Source organism: Eptatretus burgeri, chromosome 7 (genome assembly GCF_056783735.1).
Source record: "Eptatretus burgeri isolate ZD-2024b chromosome 7, Ebu_testis_v1, whole genome shotgun sequence".
NCBI classification, from domain to species: domain Eukaryota; kingdom Metazoa; phylum Chordata; class Myxini; order Myxiniformes; family Myxinidae; genus Eptatretus; species Eptatretus burgeri.
Genome location: NC_140967.1, coordinates 17750929 through 17776552, shown reverse-complemented (window position 1 = coordinate 17776552; position 25624 = coordinate 17750929). Strand labels below are relative to the sequence as shown.

The 25624-nt window shown below is 44.4% G+C and overlaps 1 protein-coding gene and 1 long non-coding RNA gene across 2 annotated transcripts in view; one reads left to right on the top strand and one right to left on the bottom strand.

The window, feature by feature from the left end:
• Window positions 1–3065: 3065 nt before the first annotated feature.
• Window positions 3066–14670, bottom strand: LOC147022755 (uncharacterized). Its single transcript, XR_015059898.1, has 3 exons — window positions 14285–14670; window positions 6291–6348; window positions 3066–6187 (listed from the first exon to the last, which is right to left on the bottom strand). It is a non-coding gene; the product is annotated as an uncharacterized LOC147022755 (long non-coding RNA).
• Window positions 14671–18768: 4098 nt separating this feature from the next.
• The window catches only part of LOC147022754 (protein-L-isoaspartate(D-aspartate) O-methyltransferase-like), a 44503-nt gene continuing 37647 nt past the window's right edge, over window positions 18769–25624 (top strand). The window contains exon 1 of the mRNA XM_085887538.1: window positions 18769–18962. Coding sequence (XP_085743664.1) covers window positions 18908–18962 — 55 coding nt within the window. The 5' untranslated portion in view covers window positions 18769–18907. The remainder of the gene's footprint in view (window positions 18963–25624) is intronic.

Genomic DNA, 25624 nt, shown 5'->3' with positions numbered 1-25624 from the left:
GTCAGTTATAACTTTAGCCAATGCAAAGTTTGAAGGTTGAGTGGGCTGTTCTACCTCCAGACAACAAGGTTGCTGCAATGTCAGATGATGCCACTGCCAATGCAATCTTTTGTCTTTGGCAGATCTTGGCCAACACAAGATTTAATAGAAAAATCTTTCCAGCTCCACCAGCAGCATCAAGGAAAAAAAAAAACATTCCCCCTTTTTGTGACTCAATCTCTCTCAGAATCTCCTCATACATAAGTTTTTGTTCAGTTAATTTTGGCTCATTTTCCTCAATATGGTGGAGCAATATGGTGGAGAAACAAGGTTTCTCTTGTTAATTACAACTCCGATCCATAGCCATCATTACTTGCACATTCAGCCACTTTGAAGTCTTCCTCATTATTGAAAGAAGTTTCATACAAGATCTCTTGAATAATGGAGTTTTGTTGTTCTCTGACTGGAGATGGTCTAAAGATTTTTGCCTCCGAGAGAGAAATTTTATTAGATATTTAATGGGGTTGTAATTGTGCGTGGAATCAGGCTAGCTGTGCAGTGAGCCAATGGGTGGAAGACACAGCTCGAGATGTGGTCTTTGGCAGTGTATTGTCTTGTGATACGTGTTAACCAATGAGATTGCATATAAATGAAAAAGCCAGAAAAGTGGTCTTTAAAGGCTCAGGTGGTGGGTGAAAATACCCTTAGGACAATCCCCAGATTGGACTCGGGCTGTGTGCCAAATTTGGTGGTTGTCTGTCCAGCGGTCCTTGCAAAAAAAACACGGACAGACAGACAGACAGCCAGCCATCCGATGAATCGATAATATATACGGACCTCTGGTAGCTTGTACCTGTTGCTGCATTTGAGCCTGGGAAGTAACAGCTGAAATCTATCTATCCAGTTCCTTCCCAAGATCTTTGTTCTTTGGTCCTGTCTACATTTTCACATTTCTCTTCATTCATTCTAATTCTTGCTTTTTCTTTTCTTTTATCTTGTTTCCTCTTTCTTTATCTATCGATCAAAGGAGAAATGAATTCTTGCAGAAAGTTTTCTGTAGGGCTCAATTGGCTGCGCTGGGTGCATGTGTGAGGAGAGTGGAGTAGCGGCTGAAACCTGCATCCTATCCAGGTTCCTTCTGATGACTCCAATGCAGTATTTGGTCTTCTGTTTGAATGCGCGCACACACACTTTTTTCTGTACACCATTAAATATGGGGACGGTGTTGTGGTTGGGACAAGCATTTCAGAGGTTGCAGGGTCAAAGCAACAGTTTTAAGGATTGGAAACCAATGGGATCAAGCAAATTTTGAAGAGAAGTGCCATGGAATCCTTGGTTTGTTATTAAAAGCCCAGGTGGCCAAATCAATAAGGCAATCCACCTGATTTGACCGACATAATGAGATGGGCACTAACATTGTCTGTACAAAAAGGTGGCATCACCTAACATCGTAGACTCTGTTTTGAGGATATTATAAAAAAAACACAAAAAAACTTCCGTTTAAGGATCAGCACCATCGAATGGAACATTGCCCAACGCCCAACGAACAAATACACCGCCCAACAGCGTAACCTTCCATTTACATATCCCGAGAGTGGGTACGGAAAAGGCATGCTTTCACAGCCATGAGATCAATTATTTTTGCAACGTACACATGCACGTGCGTCCACACACACAGGCCTTCAAAATTCCCTCCGAGAGACATTGAATCCCAGAATCATCCATCAGAAAGTAACAAAGGTAGAAAATGGCGTCCGACAAGAGAGAAAGGGCAGAAGATTGCTTGGGGCACTTCACATCACCACCATCAGAGGTTATTACTCGCAATTGATTGCAAAACGGTCATAATAGGCAGGAGGCAGAGACCATTACACAAGAACATGATGTGCTGGGTGGGGAGGATAGCATCAGATCTGATACTACATTAAGCAACACGAACTGCACCGCTGGTAAGCTGCTTGCGGTCGTGATGTCCGAGTGCAGATACTCACAAACATGGGAGTTCGCCTCGCGCTGAGAGGAAAAAGAGGCTCGCTCGGTTTGCTGACTCATCAGTCAGGAAGCAAATAGAGCCGGGTTTATTGCAAGCCATGTGAAAAGCAAGCTACCTTCATAGCCAGGAACCCACCTACCTTCACTCCCTTCCATGACAATCTCACATGCAGCCGTGAGTTAAATCATGGCTGCATGAATTAAGACCGATGAGCCTTGTGAGGGCCAGTATATTTATTATGTCTGCAAACTGCATAATATGTCAATCTGAACTTCAGTCTCCAGCCATGCCACTTGCCCCCACTCCCTTCTCTTTCCCAGTTCACTCCTCTCTTCTCTTCCTCCCTTGTATGGTATAAGGGAAGGGGGAGGGAGGTGGGGCTGGAGGAAATTGCACCTTTGTTGCATCCATAAATATATAAAAAGGATAATTTTGAAAACCACAGTGGAAGGTTTGAGGTTTTATGAATGGGCAAGTTTCCCAGAAAACCAGATCCATTTACAAATTAATTTAAACACCAGGCAAAAAAAAAAAGAAAAGAAAAAAAAAAAGGTAATAATAAAATAAATAAACAAAAAGGCCATTCTTTGTGATGGTACTCACAATAAAAAAGTTTCCAGACCAAAGTATGGCTTTTGGGAAAATTAGTGTGCAGCAGAATGAAGCATGATGCATTTCTAAATTGGCCAAAAGGTTGTGAGAAACATCCTTTATATCCCAACGGTATAGTAAACAACTTCAACTTTATCATATCCACTGCATTTAACCACCACCACCCAATCCACACAAGGTTTCTCTTGTTAATTACAACTCCGATCCATAGCCATCATTACTTGCACATTCAGCCACTATGAAGTCTTGAAATGCTCAAAGTTACCTCTTTTCAGAAGCAATATGATGAAATACAAAGCAGGTGCAAATTCATCTGGATGCAGCAACAGCTAATTGTGTCCATGCGACAATATCGTCTGTAATGAAATGCCGTCCTGCCATACCGGGTGTTGTAGCCAATTGTTGATGACCGTTTTGACCTCACACAGGAAGGAAAGTGAAAGTTAATCTACACAGGGCAGCAAGAAACGACTTCCAGAACTTGCAAGGTGGAATTTATTTAGTAATTAGCACTTGTATGTCAGAGATTAAATTATGACAAAATAATTGACCGGCACGAGGGGAACGTATGTAACGTACATCGCTTTGATCATTATTAGGGATTATACAAGGAAATTAATCAACAGGTTATTGCATTCATCAGACGGCACATCCCATGTTGATCTCTCCAGCCACAAGATCAGCACGGGTGGGTTATGACCATCGAAGTAACAGCTTTGCTTTGAAATACACTTTTTATGTACATGATATGCAGGTCATTTCAAACAATTCGTGCAGCTATTTACAGCGTTTCGCAAGGATAAATATTTGAGAGTTCAAGCAATTTCCATATAAGTATCTGCATGCATAGTCAGCTTGTTCTTAAACCCATGGTTTAAACCATTGATCACAATTCGGCAAATGTCATTTACTCACTCACTCAGGCTGTTTCAGTAAACAACACACACACATGAGACAGAGAGACAGACACAATGAGTATCAAAACAAATAAAAAGCCATCTTATACCGCACATACAGGAAATAAAAGAAAGACCAGTGGGAAAAAATAAAATAATATAAAATAAAACCACTCAATTGTTCCGAGATATGCATATTTTCAAAACCGCTTGGCATCTACAAGCCATAACCACACTTTATTAATTCACCATTAACTGCGGTGTCAATTTTAATCACTACATTATTGATACACAGTTTATATTAGAATCATTACATATTGCAACATGCACTCTTGTAAATTTACCCAGAGTACATTCACTATTAAATTGGAAGACAATGGTGATTTTGTTGCAAATTGAACTTTGGAAGTTCCTTCGAGATTTGTGAGAAAAAAAAAAAGAAAAAAAAAAGAAAGAAAGAAAGAAAGAAAGAAAAAAAAAGGTTATTCCAAGAAGTATCCCAAAACCACATATTAATTGCACAAAGCTTGACCGTGGTGTTTCCATGGTGCAATATTCCACACTGCACACCAGGCCAATTATCTTTCAGCTTTGTGCAATGGAACAACAGATTCAAAAAGGTGAAAGAGTTTACAACACGGTTCGTAAAATTTAGCATAACAGAACAAACCAGTAAATCAGTCCACATGTATTATACTTACACGGCCTTCCTCAAAAAGCACTATTTTCTATAAATGGCATGTGAATCTCAATGTATACAAAAAAAAACCCAACATGTTTTTACATGAAAGCAAGCTTTGCCATGAATAACACAATATAGGGATGGAAGGACAGCCGAGAGGTGTATGCACTTGCCTTTGAACTCATGAGCCTGGGTGAGAATCCCAGCTATAAAGTGTACCCTGGTGTTACATCAATGTGCGTACCGTCCATCACGACGTTCAGCTACTGGCATCAGTTAGTGGACATTAAAGAGCCCTGCACGTCCTTCACGAAGGAGAGCTCCAGCACACCGAACAAATTACAAATTCCTTCCCCAAATGACCTCAGAAGACAATGCCAAACCACCAGGCGGAGCCCTTGCCGAAGAACTACTTAAGCAGTACTGAAACCGTCAAGATTATGATATATTTGAACATAAAAGGCCTTCAGTCAACAGCAGGGATATAAATCGCAATGAAAAACAAAAACATTAAAACTTTGCGTCTAATGTATTAACTCCAATAACAATTTTAAAAAAGCACCGTCTTATTATCAACAAACAATTATCGTGAAAAAATTGAAAACAGAAAAGCAATGCCGATTTAGTCGATTAATAATAATCCAGCAATAATGTAACAAATGCATTCTGGGAAGTATTCCCGCTTGAGGTTAAAAAAAATTGCACATTCATCTTTTTATCAAATTGATAATGGCTGTTCAATGACAGTAAAGTACTGCATTACATTTTGCCAGTACCCCTTGGTTACGTTGACGGTTGGAGTTGAGGAAGTAATCTATGCAACTAACCCCTGGCATTGTGGGAAAAATAATCCACCACAATGCTGAAGGTGTTTGTCTTCATTCTAACCGTTTCATCAATCGAGCCGATGACCCCAATGTACAATGCTACGTAAAGAAAATAACACGTACAGTTGTGTATTTCGATTGGGTCGTTTTATCGTCGTTCACGTGACTAAAAGCTACACAATAATATTTTTTAATTTTTTAACAAGATACCAATGAACATCTGTCTGCAGGTGGCATTTTACCGCAAGTACAATGCATAGTTAGGCAAGAGAATATTGCGGATGTATGTGGGGATAACTTCAGTTATATATCTAAATGTGTCTAAGGGACTGGCAGGAGAGCCAAAAGGTAAAGACACTCGCCTAGGCGATGTCTAGCCTGTGTTCGAACCTCCACCCCACTATAAAACTGCCACCCTGGCATTTTGCATACAGGGTGATTAATCGATGTACGAGCCATCCATTCGAAGTACATCAATTTGGAGGAGCAGTCTGAGAGCACGACAAGGTCCCACGGTGTCTTTTGCCAAGATTAGCTGAGTTATGATCAGCATCCTGAAATTGCAAACTCTTGCCCTGACTCTGCTGGGAAGGCAACGGCAAACCACCGAACACAACCCTTGCCTAAAAAGAAACTGCTTCAGCAGCACCGATGCTCTGCCAATAATGTGATCTCTGATACAGTAAATAAAAGGCAGATGCTGCATGGAGTAGTTCTGCCTTCCAGAGGGTGGGTGTGCTTGAAGACATCATTGTATCTTTCACCAGATGCTGAAATTAATTAGCCATCACGCGATCTCTACAGCAAATGTGGTGAAACTTAATTAAATCGGACCTTTCAGCTGTAGTTTACTAATGCTTGGAAAAGTACTGCATGTGGGGGTTTTTTATTGCAAAGAGGGGTTAACGACGGACCCAGGCGCAATATTCTGTCGAACTACATCGTGAAGCTCGAGATGAAATATCCGTGCAAGAGTTTGAGTTTTTTTTTGTTTGTTTGTTAATATTTGCATCAAAATTGCATGCACAGGGTCGCCGTCCATCCAATTTGAGTTGAGAGCATGTCGGGAAGGAGTCACAGTCCGTCTTCCTTTTTGCGGCGGTTGTAGCTCAGCCATTGCAGTGAGGGACAATTCAACCACGTGGGTACCACTGCAAAGTCAGCAACGTTGTGGTCGAACATGACAGATGTAACACACCTGGAGAAATAATCAAAGGGTTGCATCGTTGAGGAGTGGGACACATTTGGAATTACGAAGCAAACAAAGGTTGAAGCATAACAGGTGTTGTGATGAAACCCACTGGTGCTTTTCCTTCATCGTTCCACGACCTCAATCGTATGGCGGATTCTTTTGATCACCTGCCAAAAGAGTGACATCAAAACATGAGAAACTCCTTGCATGTGATGCACACAGTACCAGCCGAAGTTTCACACATTGTACGGCACAATCGACCTTGCCAAAGCAGACAGGAAGCAACAACCAGCACGCAGGCCAAACGTGGCATTCTGTGCTTGGATACCTGCTGAGTGCACGTTTTCATTCAAAGGGATTTGCACGCATGCCAAATTCAATCAACGATCAATGCTGTGAGGCAACAGGGGGGCAGCACCCAAATGGTTTAACCAATTTTATCTCACCACGATTTTCATTTGATCAGACATATCCGTTTGTTGGAGCGGGAAATTCCTGGAGATGTCGGCCCATAATATAATCGGGGAGAAAAAGCTTGGTTAGGCCTTTGTACAATGAACGCTGGTTAGACATTTGTACAAAATGCATTGTTGACGATTAGCCCCGGTCAATTCTGCTTGAACAGACCCACCGCACGGAGAAAGCTGATCGATCTCCCGGGAGCAGCCCAGAGATACCTCACATTTAAGATGTTGTGCTTTTGCCTTTGTGGAGCCCAGAAGTGTGCAGTCTTCCATAATGCGTTTTATTGTGTGTGGGGTAGGCTGGTGTAAAGTGCAGGCACCGTCGAGTCGATGTTTGTACTGTTAAAGCTGTGGGTGGTGTCCACAGCAGAGACGTGAAAAGTGAACACGATTACACATCAGAGTAATTAATCTGTGTCGTTGATGGGTATGGGGGGGGGGTGAGGAAATTGGGGACAGAGGGGGCCTGGATGTTTGGTACGTAGTTTGGGCCTGGATGGTTGATTGTAGAGACGGGTAATGATTGTGACATCTGTGACGGCATCTCATCAAGCGGCGAATGTGCTGTGCATTCCTCACCCGAAAATAAATGACACCCTGATGATGTTCCTGTGCGTCCCACAATTGCCAGTGAAATAGACTAAGGGTCAGGTCAGGTATGGGAGCATGCGCCAAAGCAGCGTGTCGCTGCGTCTACTTTCTGCCGGTACTCCAGGGGCCTCCGTATGGCCATCCCCCAGGCAAATGCCTGGCCCATCCCCATCCCCTTGAGATGCCGATCAACCTACTGCAACCACGAGGCACATGATCGGCCCATTGGCCTCCTCCACTCACGAGACTCCCTCGCTGAGAGAATCTGGTGAGCAGGATCAGAGTCAGGAAAATGAGCCACATGTCTACACAGCCGCAGCTGATGCTCACGGACTATGCAGGTAGCAAATCTCATTTGAGTCTCTTTCAGAAACCGCTCGTTCGACACAAAGTCCGACCAGCGATGGCGAAGGATTCTCCGAAGAGACCTGGTACCAAAGGAATTAAGTCTCAGTCTCAGATCCTTGGTCAGAGTCAAAGTCTCACATCCATAGAGCAAGACTGAAAGCACCAATGACCTGAAGACTTGGACTTACGTCCTCCCGCACAGGTACCAGCAGTGCCACACCCCATTATCCAGTGAATCCATGACTCCCCAGGCCCGACACAGACGTCTGTTGACCTCTGACTCACAGCCAGCAGAAACATGAATATCACTGCCAAGGTAAGTGAATCTCTCCATGACCTCAACATCCTCACCACAAACAGGCACAGACAGGACAGCAGCATCCAAGATGTCATTGAAAGCCTGGATCTTAGTTTTGACCCAGGAAACCCATAATCCCAGCGGCTCCGACTCCTCATTCAGCACCTCGTGTGCCCACAAAAGGATATCTCAAGTCTCCGCAAAGATAACTAGATCATCTGTGAAATCAAGGTCAGAGATCTTGACATTCCCAAATGATGCACCGCAGCTTGCTCTCTTTGACATCCTCCCGAGAATCCAGTCCATACAAGTGCTGAAAAGTGTGGGGGCCAGTACACACCCCTGACAAACTCCAGTAACAACTGGAAATAAGTCAGAGATGGTACCACTACATCTCACAGCACTCTCAGTACCAGAGTCGAGTTCAGACATCAGATGGATCAGTTTTCGTGGTACCCCACGAAGACCAAGAATCCTCCAGCAGGCATCCCGATTCACTGAATCAACCGCTTTTCAGAGATCAACATAGGCTGCAAGCAGCCCCTGCCGAAACTCTCGTCTGCGTTCGATGAGGACCCGAAGAGCAACGATACGGTCAATGCTTGACCTCTTTGGTGTAAAGCCTGACTGCTCTGGACGCTGGTGCTCAAGCAGATGGTGGCAAACCCGATCAAGACTTATCCGAGCAAAGACCTTTCCCGGCACTGAGAACAGAGTCACCCCTCGGTAGTTGTTGCAGTCTTTGCGATCACCCTTCCTTTTCCAGAGAGGGACAACAAGGCCACTCTTCCAGTCAGTTGGGATGATGCCCGTGTTCCAGGCAGAGCACAGAACTGCATGTAACGACACGAGTGCAGCATTTCCACCAGCCTTGAGAAGTTCAGCATGGATGCCACAGATCCCTGGAGCTTTATCCCATTTCAACGGGATCACCGCAGCCTGCGTTTCCACATACAAAGTTGGACCACAGTTGATTGGAGGGTCAGCAACAGTTATTGTAACACCCATGACATCCAACTCGACAGCTGGTGGATCAGCATGGTACAACCGCTCAAAGTAACCGGCTCAGCGGGTCTTTACTTCGGACTCCTCTGTCAAGAGCCGACCGCCCTCTGCTCTAACTGCAGTACACCGAGGGATGGGCTTGTATGAACGCAATGCGCGAATCACTTGACTATAGGTGATGTAAGCAGTACGAGAATCACTTGACTATAGGTGATGCTCTACCCCCTCACAGATTCCTAGCACATAGGCCTCCTTGTCCACCCTTAGCGCATGTAGAGTTTTACGCCTCAACTCCCTGAACAGCTCAGCTCTGCCATTCAGACTGGCCCTGCAACTCTGGTCAATGGTATCCAGTGTCCCTTGAGAGACAAAATTCTTTTTTGCCCTACGGTGAGTTCCAAGACATCTACCGGTAACATCAAGTACGGTGGTCTTGAAGGCACTCCACAACTCTTCAGGACCTCCCAAAGCACACAGACCCCCAAATCTCCACTCAGCTTGTTTGCAAACTCCTCAGCTAACCTCTCATCCTTGAGCTTGCCAACATCCAGCTGAGGCTGGGATGGTACCATTCTCCTGGATTTAAGGTGCAACTTCAGAGTTGCTCCAACAAGCCGGTGGTCAGTATTGAGGAACTGAGCACTCCGGTGGTCCCTCCAGTTCTGGATCATCCTCCAGCGACCATCAACGAGGACATGGTCAATTTCCTTTACCACACCACCAGCGTTGGAATACCAAGTCCAGCGATGAGCTTGTGGGCGCTGAAACCATGAACCAGCCACCCTAAGTCCACGACTTCTTGCAAAGTCAAGGAACTTGGTGCTATTCAGGTTCACAGTTTCAGACCCGTGGGGACCAACACACGTCTCATAACCATCCTGATTAGTTCCAGTCGATGTATTGAAATCCCCCAAGACGAGAAGTGTATCTCGTCTGGGGCACTGATGAACCACAGACTCGAGCGTGGCATAGAATGCATCCTTCACGGTGAGATCACTTGCCTCAGTCGGAGCATAAACAGAGAACAGGGAAATAACACCCAAGGAGTGACAAATCCTTAGTCTCATAATACGCTCGTTGACCAGTGTTACCTCAATTATCATTGGAGTCAGCTTATTGGACACAGCGACAGCAACTCCTTGGGAATGGTAACAATCAGAGCGACCACACCAATAGTAGCTGTAACCACCAACCATGATCTCGCCGCAATCCGGTCTCCGAACCCCAGAGAGTGCTGCAACACTGATGTGCAAACGTTCGAGCTCAGATGATAACAGAGACAGGTGATCATCCTCTCTTTGGGATAGGACATTCCAGGCACCCACCCGAAGGGACCGCCTCAGGTTAACCCAAGGAGACCGCCGTCTGGTGGACGACACCTCAGCACCACTCCGACACACTCTCCCGCAATCTGACCCGGGAATGTTACCCCGTGGTTTCCCTCCTATCATCAAAGATTGGGGGTCCTGAAGGCTTTGCCCCAATCCCATCATCCAGTGAGCTGCCCTGCGAAGGGAAACTGCACAGGAGGTACTCCCACGGAGTGGGTTTTCAGATTTCTTTGCGTTTTTGTGTTTTGCGGAATGAAGGGTTTTACGGTGACCAAAATGCAAATCCTGCCACCAACCTCTTCATAAGAAGTAACCCAACTGCAGGAGGACATCCGCAGACACAGTTGGGCACAAGATATGGATGGTCGTCAGCTCACAAGGAGCTCCTCCGCCCTTTATGAAGTCAACTAAATAAACCGATAAATCAAATTAATCTGGAGTGGATAGAGCACAGGTATGATGGGCCAAATGGCCTGCTCCTGTGTCGAAGATCAGCATCAGTTGCCATTTATAGCGAACGCAGTGAGCTTCATACTTAACACATGCACGTGAGAGAATAGGAAACAACTAGAACGGGCACTCAGTAGAGCGCATACCTTCCCCAATGCTACATTTTGCCCCCGCCCCCAGAAACCGTTGATTGTGAGGGTATTTCATCCCATACCACATCAGCCATTTCATATGTGTTATGATGGCTTAAAAACACTAAATTTCCTGTGTCATATCGTATATCACAAGATTGAGCATTGAATTCACAACATTTTGGCATTGGTTGCATGCAAATTGGATAAAAATAGACAGCACTATGGCAAAATGATGATTTTGACCTTTTCATGACCTCGACCTTGACCTTTGCACTCTTAATTGTAATTGGTATTAGAGTGTGGGGAACAGAACAGTCAACATTTTGGTGTTGGTTTCATGCAAATTGGATAAGAATTGACCGTGTTATGACTAAAACCGCACATTTTGCAATGTCGTGACCCGCCCTGACCTTTTGACTCCCAACCGCTCATAAGGGTTATTACGTCATTGTGTCATGTCACATATCACAAGATGGGGCATTGAATTCTGAACATTTTGGCATTAGTTGCATGCAAATTGACTGCACTATGGTAAAAAGACGATTTTGACCTTTTCATGACCTTGACCTTTGACCCGATCGCTCCCAAAATCTAATCAAATGGTCCTCAGATAATAACTAATCATCCCACCAAATTTGCTGCGATTCAGTTCAATACTTTTGGAGTTATGCGAATAACAAACAAACACACATATTCACAAATAAATAAATAAATAAATACACAGCGATCAAAACATAACCTTCGCAACAAAGTTTGCGAAGGTAACAACACAATACCCCTAGCTATTTGGAATCCGTGTCGTTGGATATGGCCTTTTTCTTCCGGTTGTTTTTAAACGCTGTGCGGTGTATAAACACGATTGAGTTTTATTTCTATCTTGTGAATATTACTTGACGTGTGCATATGAGAGAATAGGAAACAACAAAAACAACACAATACCATGGCAATTGTGAATCTGTGTCGTTGGCTATGACCCTTTTGCTTCCGTTTTTTTTTTGTTTGTTTCTGGTTAGGTCATTTCCAATGACCTAATAATATTGGTGAGAGAAAGGGTAATATGGGTCCGTCTGTCCGTCTGTCCGTCCGTCCGTCCGTTCACAATGAAGTTGAAGCGGGAGATCTGGTCATGAGTGATCCGGATAGAGGTCGATGAGACGTACACGATGGTATGACTTTCAAGGTCACCGGAGGTCAAGGTCAAGGTCACGAGGCCTTTGAAGTTGCGAAAATGACGATTTTCAAATTCTATCTCCTCCGCCATTTCTCAAGCGATCTTGAATTTGATTGTGTCATGTGAATCTATGGGACAATATCTAATTTTTTGTCGGGCCGGATTTTCGATATTCGCTTTCGTTTTCAAGTCACGTGACTTCAAAGTTGGCAAAAAATTCGAAAATGCTGATTTTAAAAATCTATCTCCTTCATTTCTCAAGCAATCTTGAATTTGATTGTGGCATATGAATCTATGGGACAATATCTAAATTTGGTCGGGCCGGATTTTCGATATTCTTTTTCGTTTTCATGTCACGTGACTTCAAATTTGGCAAAAATTGCGAAAATGACGATTTTCAAAATCTATCTCCTCCGACATTTCTCAAGCAATCTTGAATTTGATTGTGGCATATGAATCTATGGGACAATATATAAATTTTGTCGGGCCAGATTTTCGATATTCTCTTTCGTTTTCGTGTCACGCGACTTCAAATTTGGCAAAAAATGCGAAAATGACGATTTTCAAAATCTATCTCCTCCTACATTTCTCAAGCAATCTTGAATTTGATTGTGGCATATGAATCTATGGGACAATATCTAAATTTGGTCAGGCCGGAATTTCGATATTCGCTTTCGTGTCACGTGACTTCAAAGTTGGCAAAAATTGCGAAAATGACGATTTTCAAAATCTATCTCCTCCTGCATTTCTCAAGCAATCTTGAATTTGATTGTGGCATATGAATCTCTGGGACAATATCTAAATTTGGTCAGGCCGGATTTTCGAATTTCACTTTCGTTTTCGCGTCACGTGACTTCAAACTTTGCAAAAACTGCCCTACCTTCAGGAGGCTATATATTCTCTACTGGGCATGGTAAAAGTTAGTGAATGGTGTCATTGCATAGCAGCTGACCTTGTATATTATATTTATTCATTTTCCGCCGAAGGTGCAAAAGTTTCAAAACCCGAAATGTAAACGTCTGCATTTATTTTCAAAATATAATTTCGTGCATGCACGCCAAAATGCCGAGTCATCTTTAACCAAACTGCGCAGTTCGAGCTGCGCAGTGGAACTGTGCAGTAGTCTTCGGTCATAACTGAACATTGAGAACTTGTGGTATTATTTCTCGCAGAGATGACCGTCACTCCCGCACGGGGGTAATTTTTTTTTTGTTTGTTTCCGGTTTTTGTCATGGGGAATGATGCATGCCGGGACATAAAGGCATCGTCGGAGACATGAAAGACCCAAATAATATCAGACATGGTGTATATTTCCTCCACTGATTTTAATAAAGATATCTCCCGCATCATCAAAAAATAATTTTTAATCGTCATTTACGTTATTTGATCGCTGATCCCGAATCCAGGCCGAAGTAACCGGAAATTGCGTATACAGTTGTCAACAAGTTATAGGTAAAGTCAGAAGCGAATGTAAGAAGAATTCTACGTTCGCTTCTCGGCTTTGCCTATTCCATATTAATCACAGGTTCCATCGATGAGCTCGTTCGCGTCGTGTTCAAACCACAGTTCCGATTCATCGTGGGATGATGTTCAACCCAAAGTTCATTTCAGATCTTGAGGACTCCAGTTACAGTTTGTCACTGTACAACACCATCACACACTCACACACTCACACAAACCATATATTATAACATGGAGTGTTGGGGGAAGCAGAGGAGAGCAGGTTATGCCAAATGAAGAAAAAGAAAGAAATAAATAAAAAGGACATCACCTCAGGATTGACCAGAGATCCCCAACCAACAGAGAAAATGTGCATCTCAATCACAAAGGTCACCATAACAACACCAGAGATCAAAGGGACGAGGGTGTGAGGAAAAATTACCTCACTTTGGCGTACATAATAAGTAGACGACTCACCAATTGTAAAAAAAATAGAAAATAAAAAGGACATCGCCTCAGGACTTGACCATAGATCCCCAACCAACAAAGAAGGAAAATGTGCATTTCTATCACAAAGGTCACCATAACACCAGAGATCCAAGGGACGAGGGTGTGAGGAAAAATTACCTCACTTTTGCGTACATAACAAGTCAACAACTCACAAATTGAAAAAAAAAATAGACAAAAAAGAATTTGTCGACGCAGTTCTTCGCCATCCGATATTATTACACTTTATACACTTCCCTCGCGATCGAAGAGAACATATCTTTGGTAAAACTCGAAATCACTTTTCCCAGAACGAGATACTTGTCAAAGAAAGAAATGGAGAACAGGTTTCTCGTGAAGGGGAACTCACGCAGTGCGGCTTTACCTCAATGTCAAACATCATCGTGTGCCCGTCAGTCACAAATCCACGCTCGAGATGTTTCACACTTTCGGAAAGACGACGAACGAGCACGCCATGGAGCTCGAGTGGAAACAATCGCCGCAAAGAGCGAACGGCTTGCTCGTCCGACTGAGGAGAGAGTTGTTGACGCGATCGGAGAACTTCCCGGCGGACAGTGCGCGTCGCGCGCGTGCAGCGCGCACTGTACGCGCCAAAGTCAAAGCTTTGACCGCGCGCGCTGCACGCGGACGAACCTGAGGTACAAGAGGAGCGCCGTTTGCGCGGAAAACTCGTCGGAGCGGGTCGTTTCCGCGCGTCCTCAAAACCCCGATCGCGTCAACGTGCCACGCCGGATCGACGTTTAAAAAATATAGATCGTCGCGCGCGTGATTAAAAATAAATAATGAATGAATAAAAAAATTAACCGCGAGCGCGGGTTCGATTTTTGCCGCAGCTTCGGAGAAGCGGACACCGTCCGGAAAAACACACCGCCCAAGTTGCCCCAAGGAACGTGCATCCCGACTCGCACGATCGAGAACAGATGGCTGTTATCGTCACATGCTGAACAAGGACAATGATGTTTGTGTTACGTACGGGAGAGACTCCGTTCACCTCTTGAGCCGGAAACTCGGTCCCGTCTGGAGTGTCATTGTGGATCTGGTTCCGAGGTCTCGTCTCCTTGTCCCCTGTGTCGTTACTCACCCCTCCCCCCCATCGTTGCTCCCCCCTCCCCCCCAACGTTACTCCCCCTCCCCACATCGTTACTCTCCCTCCCCCATCGTTACTCACCCCTCCCCCATCGTTACTCCCCTCCCCCATCGTTACTCCCCCTCCCCATCTTCACTCCCCCCCCCCATCGTTCCCCCTCCCCATCGTTACTCCCCTCCCCCATCTTTACTCCCCCTCCCCCATCGTTACTCCCCTCCCCCATCGTTACTCCACCCTCCCCACATCGTTACTCCCCTCCCCCATCGTTACTCCCCCTCCCATCGTTACTCCCCTCCCCATCGTTACTCCCCTCCCCCCATCGTTACTTCCCCTCCCCCCATCGTTACTCCCCCTTCCCCCATCGTTACTCCCCCTCCCCCCATCGTTACTCCACCCTCCCCATCGTTACTCCCGCCTTCCCCCATCGTTACTCCCCCTTCCCCCATCGTTACTTCCCCTCCCCCCATCGTTACTCCCCTCTCCCCATGGTTACCCCCCCATCGTTACTCCCCCCTCCCCCATCGTTACTCCCCTCCCCCCATCGTTACTCCCCTCCCCCCATCAATACTCCCCTTCCCCCCCATCTTTATTCCCCCTCCCCAATCGTTACTCCCCCTCCCCCATCGTTACTCTCCTTCCCCCCCATCGTTACTTCCTCCCCCCCCTTACTCATCTTGGCCCCAAATTCTCCACATTCTCCAGGGAGTCATCATGGGAGAAAACGAGTGGAGATCCCGATCCGCGTTCCAGTCCATATGCTTCCAATCTCACCAAACACGACCATGGATGTGTGGATGGATTAGTGAGTGGATGTGTGGATGGATTAGTGAATGGATGCGTGGATGGATTAGTGAGTGGATGTGTGGATGGATTAGTGAGTGGATGTGTGGATGGATTAGTGAATGGATGTGTGGATGGATTAGTGAGTAGATGGGTGGATGGATTCGTGAATTTGTTTGGTGGATGGATTAGTGAATTGGTTTGGTGGATGGATTAGTGAGTGGATGGGTGGATGGATTTGTGGATGGATTAGTGATTGGATGGATTAATAGGTGGATGGATTAGTGAGTGGATGTGTGGATATATTCGTGTGGATGGATTAGTGAGTGGATGGTTGGATGGATTAGTGAGTAGATGGATTAGTGAGTGGATGGGTGGATGGATTAGTGAGTGGATGGATTAGTGAGTGGATGTGTGGATGGATTAGTGAGTGGATGTGTGGATAGATTCGTGAATGTATGGATTAGTGAGTGGATGTGTGGATGGATTACTGAGTGGATGGATTAGTGAGTGGATGTGTGGATGGATTAGTGAGTGGATGGATTAGAGAGTGGATGTGTGGATGGATTCGTGAGTGGATGGTGGATGGATTAGTGAGTGGATATGTGGATGGATTAGTGAGTGGATGTGTGGATGGATTAGTGAGTGGATGGATTAGAGAGTGGATGTGTGGATGGATTCGTGAGTGGATGGTGGATGGATTAGTGAGTGGATGTGTGGATGGATTAGTGAGTGGATGGGTGGATGGATTAGTGAATTGGTTTGGTGGATGGATTAGTGAGGGGATGGGCGGATGGATTAGTGTGGGGGTGGGTGGATGGATTAGTGAGTAGATGGGAGGATGGATCAGTGAATTTGTTTGGTGGGTGGGTTAGTGAATTGGTTTGGTCGATGGATTAGTGAGTGGATGGGTGGATGGATTAGTGAGTGGATGGGTGCATGGATTAATGAGTGGATGGGTGGATTGATTAGTGAGTGGATGTGTGGATGGATTACTGAGTGGATGTGTGGATGGATTAGTGAGTGGATGGATTAATTGGTGGATGGATTAGTCAGTGGATGAGTGTATTGATGGATGGATGGATGGATGTGTTTGTGGGTGGATGGATGGATGCGTTGATTGCTTGGTGGATGGATGGATATATTGGTGGGTGGATGGATTTGTGGATGGGCGGATAGATTCGTGAGTGGATGGGTGGATGAATGAGTGGATTGCTGAGTGGATAAATGGATATATTAGCAGTTGGATGGACTAGTGAGTGGATGGGTGGATGGATAAGCGAGGGATGGGTGGATGGATTAGTGAGTGGATGGATTAATGGTTGAATGGATTAGTGAGTGGATTGGTGGATGATTGTATGTGTTTGTGGGTGGATGGATGGATGAGTGGATTGCTGGGTGGATTGATGGATATATTGTTGGGTGGATGGATTTGTGGGTAGATGGATGAGTGGATTGCTGGGTGGATGGATGAGTGGATTGCTGGGTGGATGGATGGATATATTGGTGGGTGGATGGATGAGTGGATTGCTGGGTCGATAGATGAGTGGATTGTTGGGTGGATGGATATATTGTTGGGGGGAGGGATTAGAGGGAAGAAGGATGAGTGGCTTGCTGGGAGAGCAGATGAGTGGAGAGCTGGGTGGATGGATGGATATATTGGCGGGTGGATGGATGAGTGGATTGCTGGGTGGATGGATGAGTGGATTGTTGGGTGGATGGATGGATATATTGGTGGGTGGATGGATGAGTGGATTGGCGGATGGATGGATATATTGGTGGGTGGATGGATTTGTGGGTGGATGGATGAGTGGATTGCTGGGTGGATGGATTTGTGGGTGGATGGATGATTGGATTACTGGGTGGATGGATGGATATATAGGTGGGTGGATGAATGAGTGGGTGGATGGATGAGTGGATTGCTGGGTGGATGGATGGATATATTGGTGGGTGGATGGATGGATATATTGGTGGGTGGATAGATGAGTGGATTGCTGGGTGGATGGATGGATATATTGGTGGGTGGATTGCTGGGTGGATGTATCTGTGGGTGGATGGATGAGTGGATGAGTGGATGGATTAGTGGATTGGTGGGTGGATGTGTCGATGGATGGACGTGTGTGTGTGTGTGTGTGTGTGTGTGTGTGTGTGTGTGTGTGTGTGTGTGTGTGTGTGTGTGTGTGTGTGTGTGTGTGTGTGTGTGTGTGTGTGTGTGTGTGTGTGTGTGTGTGTGTGTGTGTGTGTGTGTGTGTGTGTGTGTAGCGGTTTCAGTGTTTGTGTTCAGGTGAATTTATTTTCGAAAGGTTTATTTGCAAAAATGTGTCTTCAATCATTCAAACTCATTCAAGGAATTAGATGTTTTAAAACAAACAAATAAACAACAAGAAAAAAAAACATGGCCGGTGTATAAGGACGTAAGTGCTGTTCAGTAATGTGGTTTCGTTTTTGTCAAGAGAGGAACATTGAAGAAGTCGATTCAATTGTTAATTGCTATTGTGGGATTCCATTTTAATAGCCGTAAACGAAATAATCTTAACAAATGTCAAATGTAAAAAAAATTTACGACTTCGAATCTTCCTTCCTCGTAAAAAGATTCAATCTTTATAACAACCTGTCAATTTTACAAAATCAGCATTTAAAATGAAATCATCCAACGTCATCCGCAAACGAGGTGCACGGAAGAAGGAAATCAAAATGATTTGACGAAATTTGAAAACGAATAAAGAATGAGAGTGTACGAATTAAAGAACGAAACACATCGATAAGATTGAAATATGAAAAATGAAGAAAGGAACGAAATTTGACAAAAGACACTATTTTTAAATTTTTGAAAATGAATTAAGGGGAACGAAGTTTGAAAACTAATTTTTCGATCCAAAGCGTCATTTGCAACGAAAGAAGAAGAAGAATTTGACAGGAAGAAGAGGAAGACGAAGAAGACTATGACAGGAAGAAGAGGAAGAAGAATACGACAGCGTCATTTGTCACGAAAGAAGAAGAAGAAGCAGAAGTGGAAGAAGAAGAAGAAGAAGAAGAAGAAGCAGCAGCAGCAGCCTCCGCCGTGGTTGTGATCAGAACATTTGCAGTGAGAGTTTTAGGCTGTGGTGGTGTCGGCGTGCTATGGCGTGGAAATGCAGTGGCAAGAACAATGCGGAATTGGTGAAGAACCTCAAGAGTAAGTGTGGGGAGATGTCGGCATCGCCTGACGCTTTACGTTTGTGTTGTACATTTATTATTATCATTATTTTTGCATATCCAGGAGAGCGATCTTTTGGTCCACGGTGTAGTCGGTCTCGGTTGTTCTGCTGCTGTCGTGAAGTTTCCCTCAATCATGTTGATCCTGTCCCGATTGCTTTTGACTTTTGGTACGAAGTGAGAATGCGAAACGAGAGGCTGGGGTGTGTTCCCTTTACCAAGCGGCTTGCTGTCGCTTGCCGAGCCATCCGTTCCTTATCATCCGATTCCATGGAGTGCTTGTTTGCTTGATAGCTTGAGCCGCTTGGCGAGCGCTCTACAAGGTGATTGATTGATGGAACGAACACACACACACACACACACACACACACACACACACACACACACACACACACACACACACACACACACACACACACACACACACACCTCTCGTTCAGCCTTGGTGTGTTCGTTGCTGTTATCTTAATGTTTTTACCTCCAATGAAGGTGAAGGACGTTATGTTTTCACCTCTGTCTGTTTGTCTGTTTGTCTGTGTACAGGATATCTCAAAAAGTTGTGGACGGATCCGGATGAAATTTGGTGGACAAGTTGGGTGTGTGACAAGGACGAAGTGATTCGATTTTGGTGAAGATACGGATAAGGATCTGGAAACCAGAATTATTTAATTTTTTAAGTGATTCTTAACCATTGAGAGATTTGGGCCAAAAATGATAAATATCAGGATATCTCAAAAATGTTTTGGACCCGATATGTTCTCGTGGATCAGGCATTTCGTGGCAAAGGTATGCACTCCACCGAATACCCGTCTCGTTAAAATAGATTATACCCTTTATGGGGTTTGGTCTTTTTCAGAGCTCGTTATTGAATACCGACTCAAAGATTATTTAATTTTCATCCCATCTGTCTCTTTCTCTGTCTCTTTCTCTGTCTCTGTCTCTGTTTCTGTTTCTGTCTCTCTCTCTGTCTCCTATACAGGCTTACAGTATCAGTATGCTTGAGACAAGGCCTCTTGTCTTGTCTTGTCTTGTCTTTCTCCTCCCCCCCCTTCTTCACCACTGTTCACACTCTCCTACACCCTCTCGTTCTGCCCCATCATTCCTCCTTTTCCTTTTAAAAATATTCCACAGGTGACTTGAGGTTATTGTGTTGAGAATAAGTTTGAATCTACATCAAGATGTAAATTTTTTTTTTAATGGCTTTTCTTGATTAAAAATATAAAAATAAAAACCCAAATTATTTTTAAGGTGTACACATTGGTCATTATCCCACACACATGAAGAGAAAAGTGGGGTTAAGCAATTGGCTCATGTCTGTCTGTCCTTCCAGTAGTGTATCAAGGGGGCCAAAATCCTGCCAAATTGTATATATTGCATGTTCATTTGGCCAGATGTTCCCCTTATTGTTCTCAACGATGAAGTTCCTCTGCTCGGGCAAAATAAAACCCTTGTGGAATGAGTACATTAACTGTGGTATCTCTCTAGATATTATTTGTCGAAACAATCTAAAGATCTGTTGTGTGGCATTGTTTTATATGGCAAATACAAATTCAACTTTCAACTGACCTTGACATTAAATCATTGCACCTTTTGTGGCAAAGCTGTCAATCACCGATGAGTAATCTAATCTTGATGCAAGATTATTTTTCATACTGAGCAATGCCAGTCCAGAAAGCCATTCTCGAGTCATTGTGGAGCGAAGATCATTCTTGATCAGTTTGATCCTGCTGAATGATTACTCGGCTGTAGCTGAAGAAATTGGTCGTGTCCCTACGATGTGATACAGTTTTGTAAGGTTGGCATAAGTGTACTCTAATGTGTTCTTGATTATGAATTTCAAGATGTCTTGTGCATTTGTTGCTTTAGTACTATCAGTGTCAGTCCCTTAGTACTGCGTTCACAAGTTTTTGTATTCATCGAGTAGTTGGTCCACTTTTGCACCGACAGAGGGTAATGTCCGAAATGGTTTCACTTCTATTCACAGCGGATCAATTGCCGTTGAAGGTATTTTTATTTCTTACTAGCAGGGATCCGTGGAACATCCACGCAAGGGAAAATGTGACTTCAAGTCCTCAACTCTCCTCTACTTCCCCCATTCCCACAAACCCCAAGTCCTCAAGCTCCGTCTCCAAACCTCAAATCCTCACCTTCCCCCTTCCAATCCTAAGGCGTGAATCCCTTCCCCACTCGCAACCTGTAACCTCCAGGGTAAAAGCCATGTTTGAGAGAATGCCACACTGCTATTTGGGAAGTTTATAGACAACAGACAACTGCTTTGATCACTTAGGCCTATCTTCACAAGGCCTGTGATGCCTGTCGGCTCAAAATCCTTTTAAGTGTCGCTTTGGTCATTTTACACTGATGGGGAAAACTTATTGGGAATATGACGGCTCCAAAGATGTCATTGGCTGTGCATGTTGCAGTAAGCACCAACATGTATCCTTTTTTTTTGTTTTTTTATCTTGCCAAAACAAAGTTTTTGCAAGATATGTTAGTCAGCTTGTATGTTTTTTTTTTTATTTTAATTTTTTTGTTTGTTTGTTTGTTTGTTTGTCTGTAATCACGTATAAAAAATTCTGCAGAGCACAGTTATCATTGGAAATTTTTGTAACTTTGCATATCAGAGGCCTATAGAGGTCCCTTTCAGTGCACAAAATTTTGAAGGTCAAGGTCACTTTGTCGCAAATCAGGGGAGTCGACGAAACCTTTATTTTTTTTGAGTAATTTTGATCGGATCGTCTTCAAACTTCATGGGAATATAGTTCATGGTCTGGCGCTCAGCTGATTAATTTTTGGTGGCGATTGGCCTTGACCTTCATGGTTAGCGCCTGAGGTCAAACATATTTGACCCCAAGGTCAAATTTTCAAGTTTTAGGAACCATATCGTGTCATACCTCAAATTGAACACCTCGATGATTTCCTTTCTAGATACTAGTACGTGCCCGTTAAAAAAAAAAATAATAATAATAAATAAATAAACCACACAGGCAGTTTCTTCGCTCTCACGTGTCCGTACGTGCGTGACTCGGAAGTTCGATATTATTCGTAATTACGATTATTTGCAATTTATTTTTAAAACCCAATTATTCAATTAGCGCCAACGTATTTTACCTTTTCGCAATGTCGTGGCAAGGAAAAACAAAAAGAGTAGAGAAGAGAGAGAAAAAATTTACTTCCTGGTTCAGAGCATACCAGCACTCTGATGTTCCCGAAATTTATACACCGTCTAATATGAAAACGATCATAACTTGGGCCATTGTGTTTATCTATAAATGCGCATAAGAAATCGAGAAATTATTAGAATACACGAAGTCATCACTCTCCGGAAGCCCGTACGTTGTAACCCGTAATGGGGAACGTGGCTGTGCTTCCCTTCCCCATCGGCCATGCCCACGCAGCAACGTGTCCTGCCATTGGTTTGGTAAATAAATGGCCATAACTTGGGAAACACTTGTCTGATTAATATCAAACCTTGAAAATGCACATCCTCAGGTCCGCAGCAATATACCTGGCAAGTTTCAATTAGATCGGACCAGGGGTTGTCGAGAAACAGCGGTCACACACACAGAGATTGCTCGAATTACAGATAGATGTCAAGCTTGAGACATTATGACGTCATTTGGTGACGTTATGAGGCAAACACATTTTTCATGGTTACTCTGTAGAACGATTCTCATTGGAATCTCTCGTAGGCAGATATTCCTCAAGGAGTCGCTCCTGGTGGATAGCAGCTCTGTTCACCTCAGTGTGACCTTAAAGAAGTCACACGTGGTCACCTTTTGGCAAGATACGGGTCACCCTGCGGGTGACTGGTTTATTTTCCAGGTTGATTAAAATTGTGGGTGGAGGGAAACTGTCCAACCATTGGGTGGAACCGAATGTTTATTTTTCTGTGAAACAGACAAACAAGTGTATTATTATAAATTTGTGTTAACGCGAGGGCCCAACTACACATGCGTATCTGATCGTGCTAAAGTGTAAATTCCACAGCAGCTTTTTATTTTGGTTTTTGTATGCATAGTCAAACCTTGTGGAAGAGCACGTACACTGAACAGACCAGGACATAACAGACAAAAACACGGATAGAGCAGAGGGTGCAAGACCAGAAAGGAGGCAGCAGAACACAGAGAGACCACTGACCTGTCTGCGATGGCGAAGTGATAGGCCCATAGACTCAGCTTCATCTCGGGAGGTTCCAATAATCTTGAAGCCCTTGGTTTCCACGGTGTCAAGCTGAGTAAGATGTGAGGCAGGGGAGCCAGTCCAAAGAGGAGAGCAGTACTCCACAAAGCTGCGGGTGAAGGCCGTGTCGGTGGATATGAGTTCAGGTGTGCCAGTGAATGATTTTGTATGACGGAGGATGCCCAGTTGGCATCTGGGTTTCGAGGCTAACTTTGAAAGGTACTTTGCTCAAGAGAGATCATTGCTGATCGTGAGATCCAGGGATTTGAATGACTGAACTTCCTCAAGTGGATTGTTGAGAAAAGTAGATAGTAGGGTTTGCCAGATGGTCCTTTCAGAGAGAGATAGTGACAGTGAGTGTCTGAGATTTATCAGGATTGAAAGCATTCATTATTCCAAGCCAATAAGGAAGAAATGTTTACATTCTGAATCTTCTTCTTCTTCTTTCGGCTGTTCCCGTTTGGGGTCACCACAGCGGATCATCCGTAATGATTTGGCACAGGTTTTACGCCGGATGCCCTTCCTGACGCAACCCTGGTCACCTCTTACAACACAGGGATATGGTACTCCTATTTTAAGCGGGGTATACACCGGCCCAGTACACTGTTACTCATTTCGCCGACCTCGGAAGGATGACAGGCTGAGTCAAGCCCCTGGTGTATTAATTCAGTGGCCCAACGGGGCTTGAACTCAGGACCTTTTGGATCCCAAGCCGCTGTCCTAACCACTGCGCCAACACCAGGCTGTTCACATTCTGAATAAGGAATCAAAATAAAGACCAATTACTGTACACCGTAGTCCCAAGAAGGAAGCCAGACATAATACGTGCGCACACACGTGTGTGTCTGTGTGTGTGTGTATATATATATATATATATATATATATATATATATATATATATATATATATATATATATATATGTATATATATATATATATATATATATATATATATATATATATATATATATATATATATATATATATATATATATATATATATATATATGTATATATATATGTATTTCTTCTTCTTCTTTCGGCTTGCTCCCGTTAGGGGTCGCCACAGCGGATCAACCGTCTCCATTTCGCTCTATCCTCCACATCTTCCATTGACACTCCAACCACCCGCATGTCCGCCTTCACCGCATTCCAACTCTCACCTCCACACTTCTGCCCTTCCCCCTCTCCCTCTGCCTCCAGACTCGCCTTCCCCATCTCCTTCTCCTTCTCCTCCTTCTCCCAGTAGTAGCACAATTTCCACCGGTGGCGGTCGTTGGTAACCCGGGCCTCGACCGATCCGATATGGAAATTCGTTTTGTTGTCCGCATAATTATTTGGCATATGTTTTTACGCCGGATGCCCTTCCTGACGCAACCCTGGTCGCCTCTTACGACACAGGGATATGGTACACCTATTCCAACCAGGGCATACACCGGGCCCAGTACACAAGTACTCATTTCGCCGACCTCAGAAGGATGACAGGCTGAGTCAACCCCCTGGTGTTATACGACTTGGTATATATATTAATTCAGTGGCCCAACGGGGTTTGAACTCAGGACCTTTTGGGTCCCTAGGCACTGCCCCAACCACTGCCCCAACACCGGGCTATACACACACACACACACACACACACACACACACACACACACACACACACACACACACACACACACACACACACACACACACACACACACACACACACACACACACACACACACACACACACACACACACACACACACACACACACACACACACACACACACACACACACACACACACACACACACACACACACACACACACATACACATACACATACACATACACATACACATACACATACACATACACATACACATACACATATACACACACACACACGTTGTGGTTCTGCAAAAGCACATGCCTCGAAGGCAATGACACCCAACATACAGTGATTCCCAGGCAGTTATTTTGTTAGTCTTCATGTATTCAGACCTTCTCTTCAAGTCTAGTGGGTTAACGGGACGGAGTGCGTTGCGTGGGTCTAATAGATAGGTTTAATAACTATATCTCTGTCTTCTATTCTGATTTCCATTTCAACCCATTCCTTTTATCCATGGTACAAATCAAATCGAGCACACACACACACACACACCAAGCAACCTCCTGTGAGAGAATCACAACACTAACAAAGACGCTGCCCAGCGTGCGGATGGCGCACCCTTTCATTCAAATCCGCGTGCCAATTTACAATGGCATCTCACCTTACTCGATCTTCGCTCACCACCTCGACCACCAACATCTCCTGCACACGGGAAAAATCATCCTGCATCTCCTCGCACCTCAGCATCGATACAATTCTCCACCAAACAGGCATGCTGCACGGCCCAGCCACTCGGACCGCGTGATGCACGGACAAGCCAAGCACGTTAACAGCACCAACCGCATCTTGCTGGGGATACCCCGAAT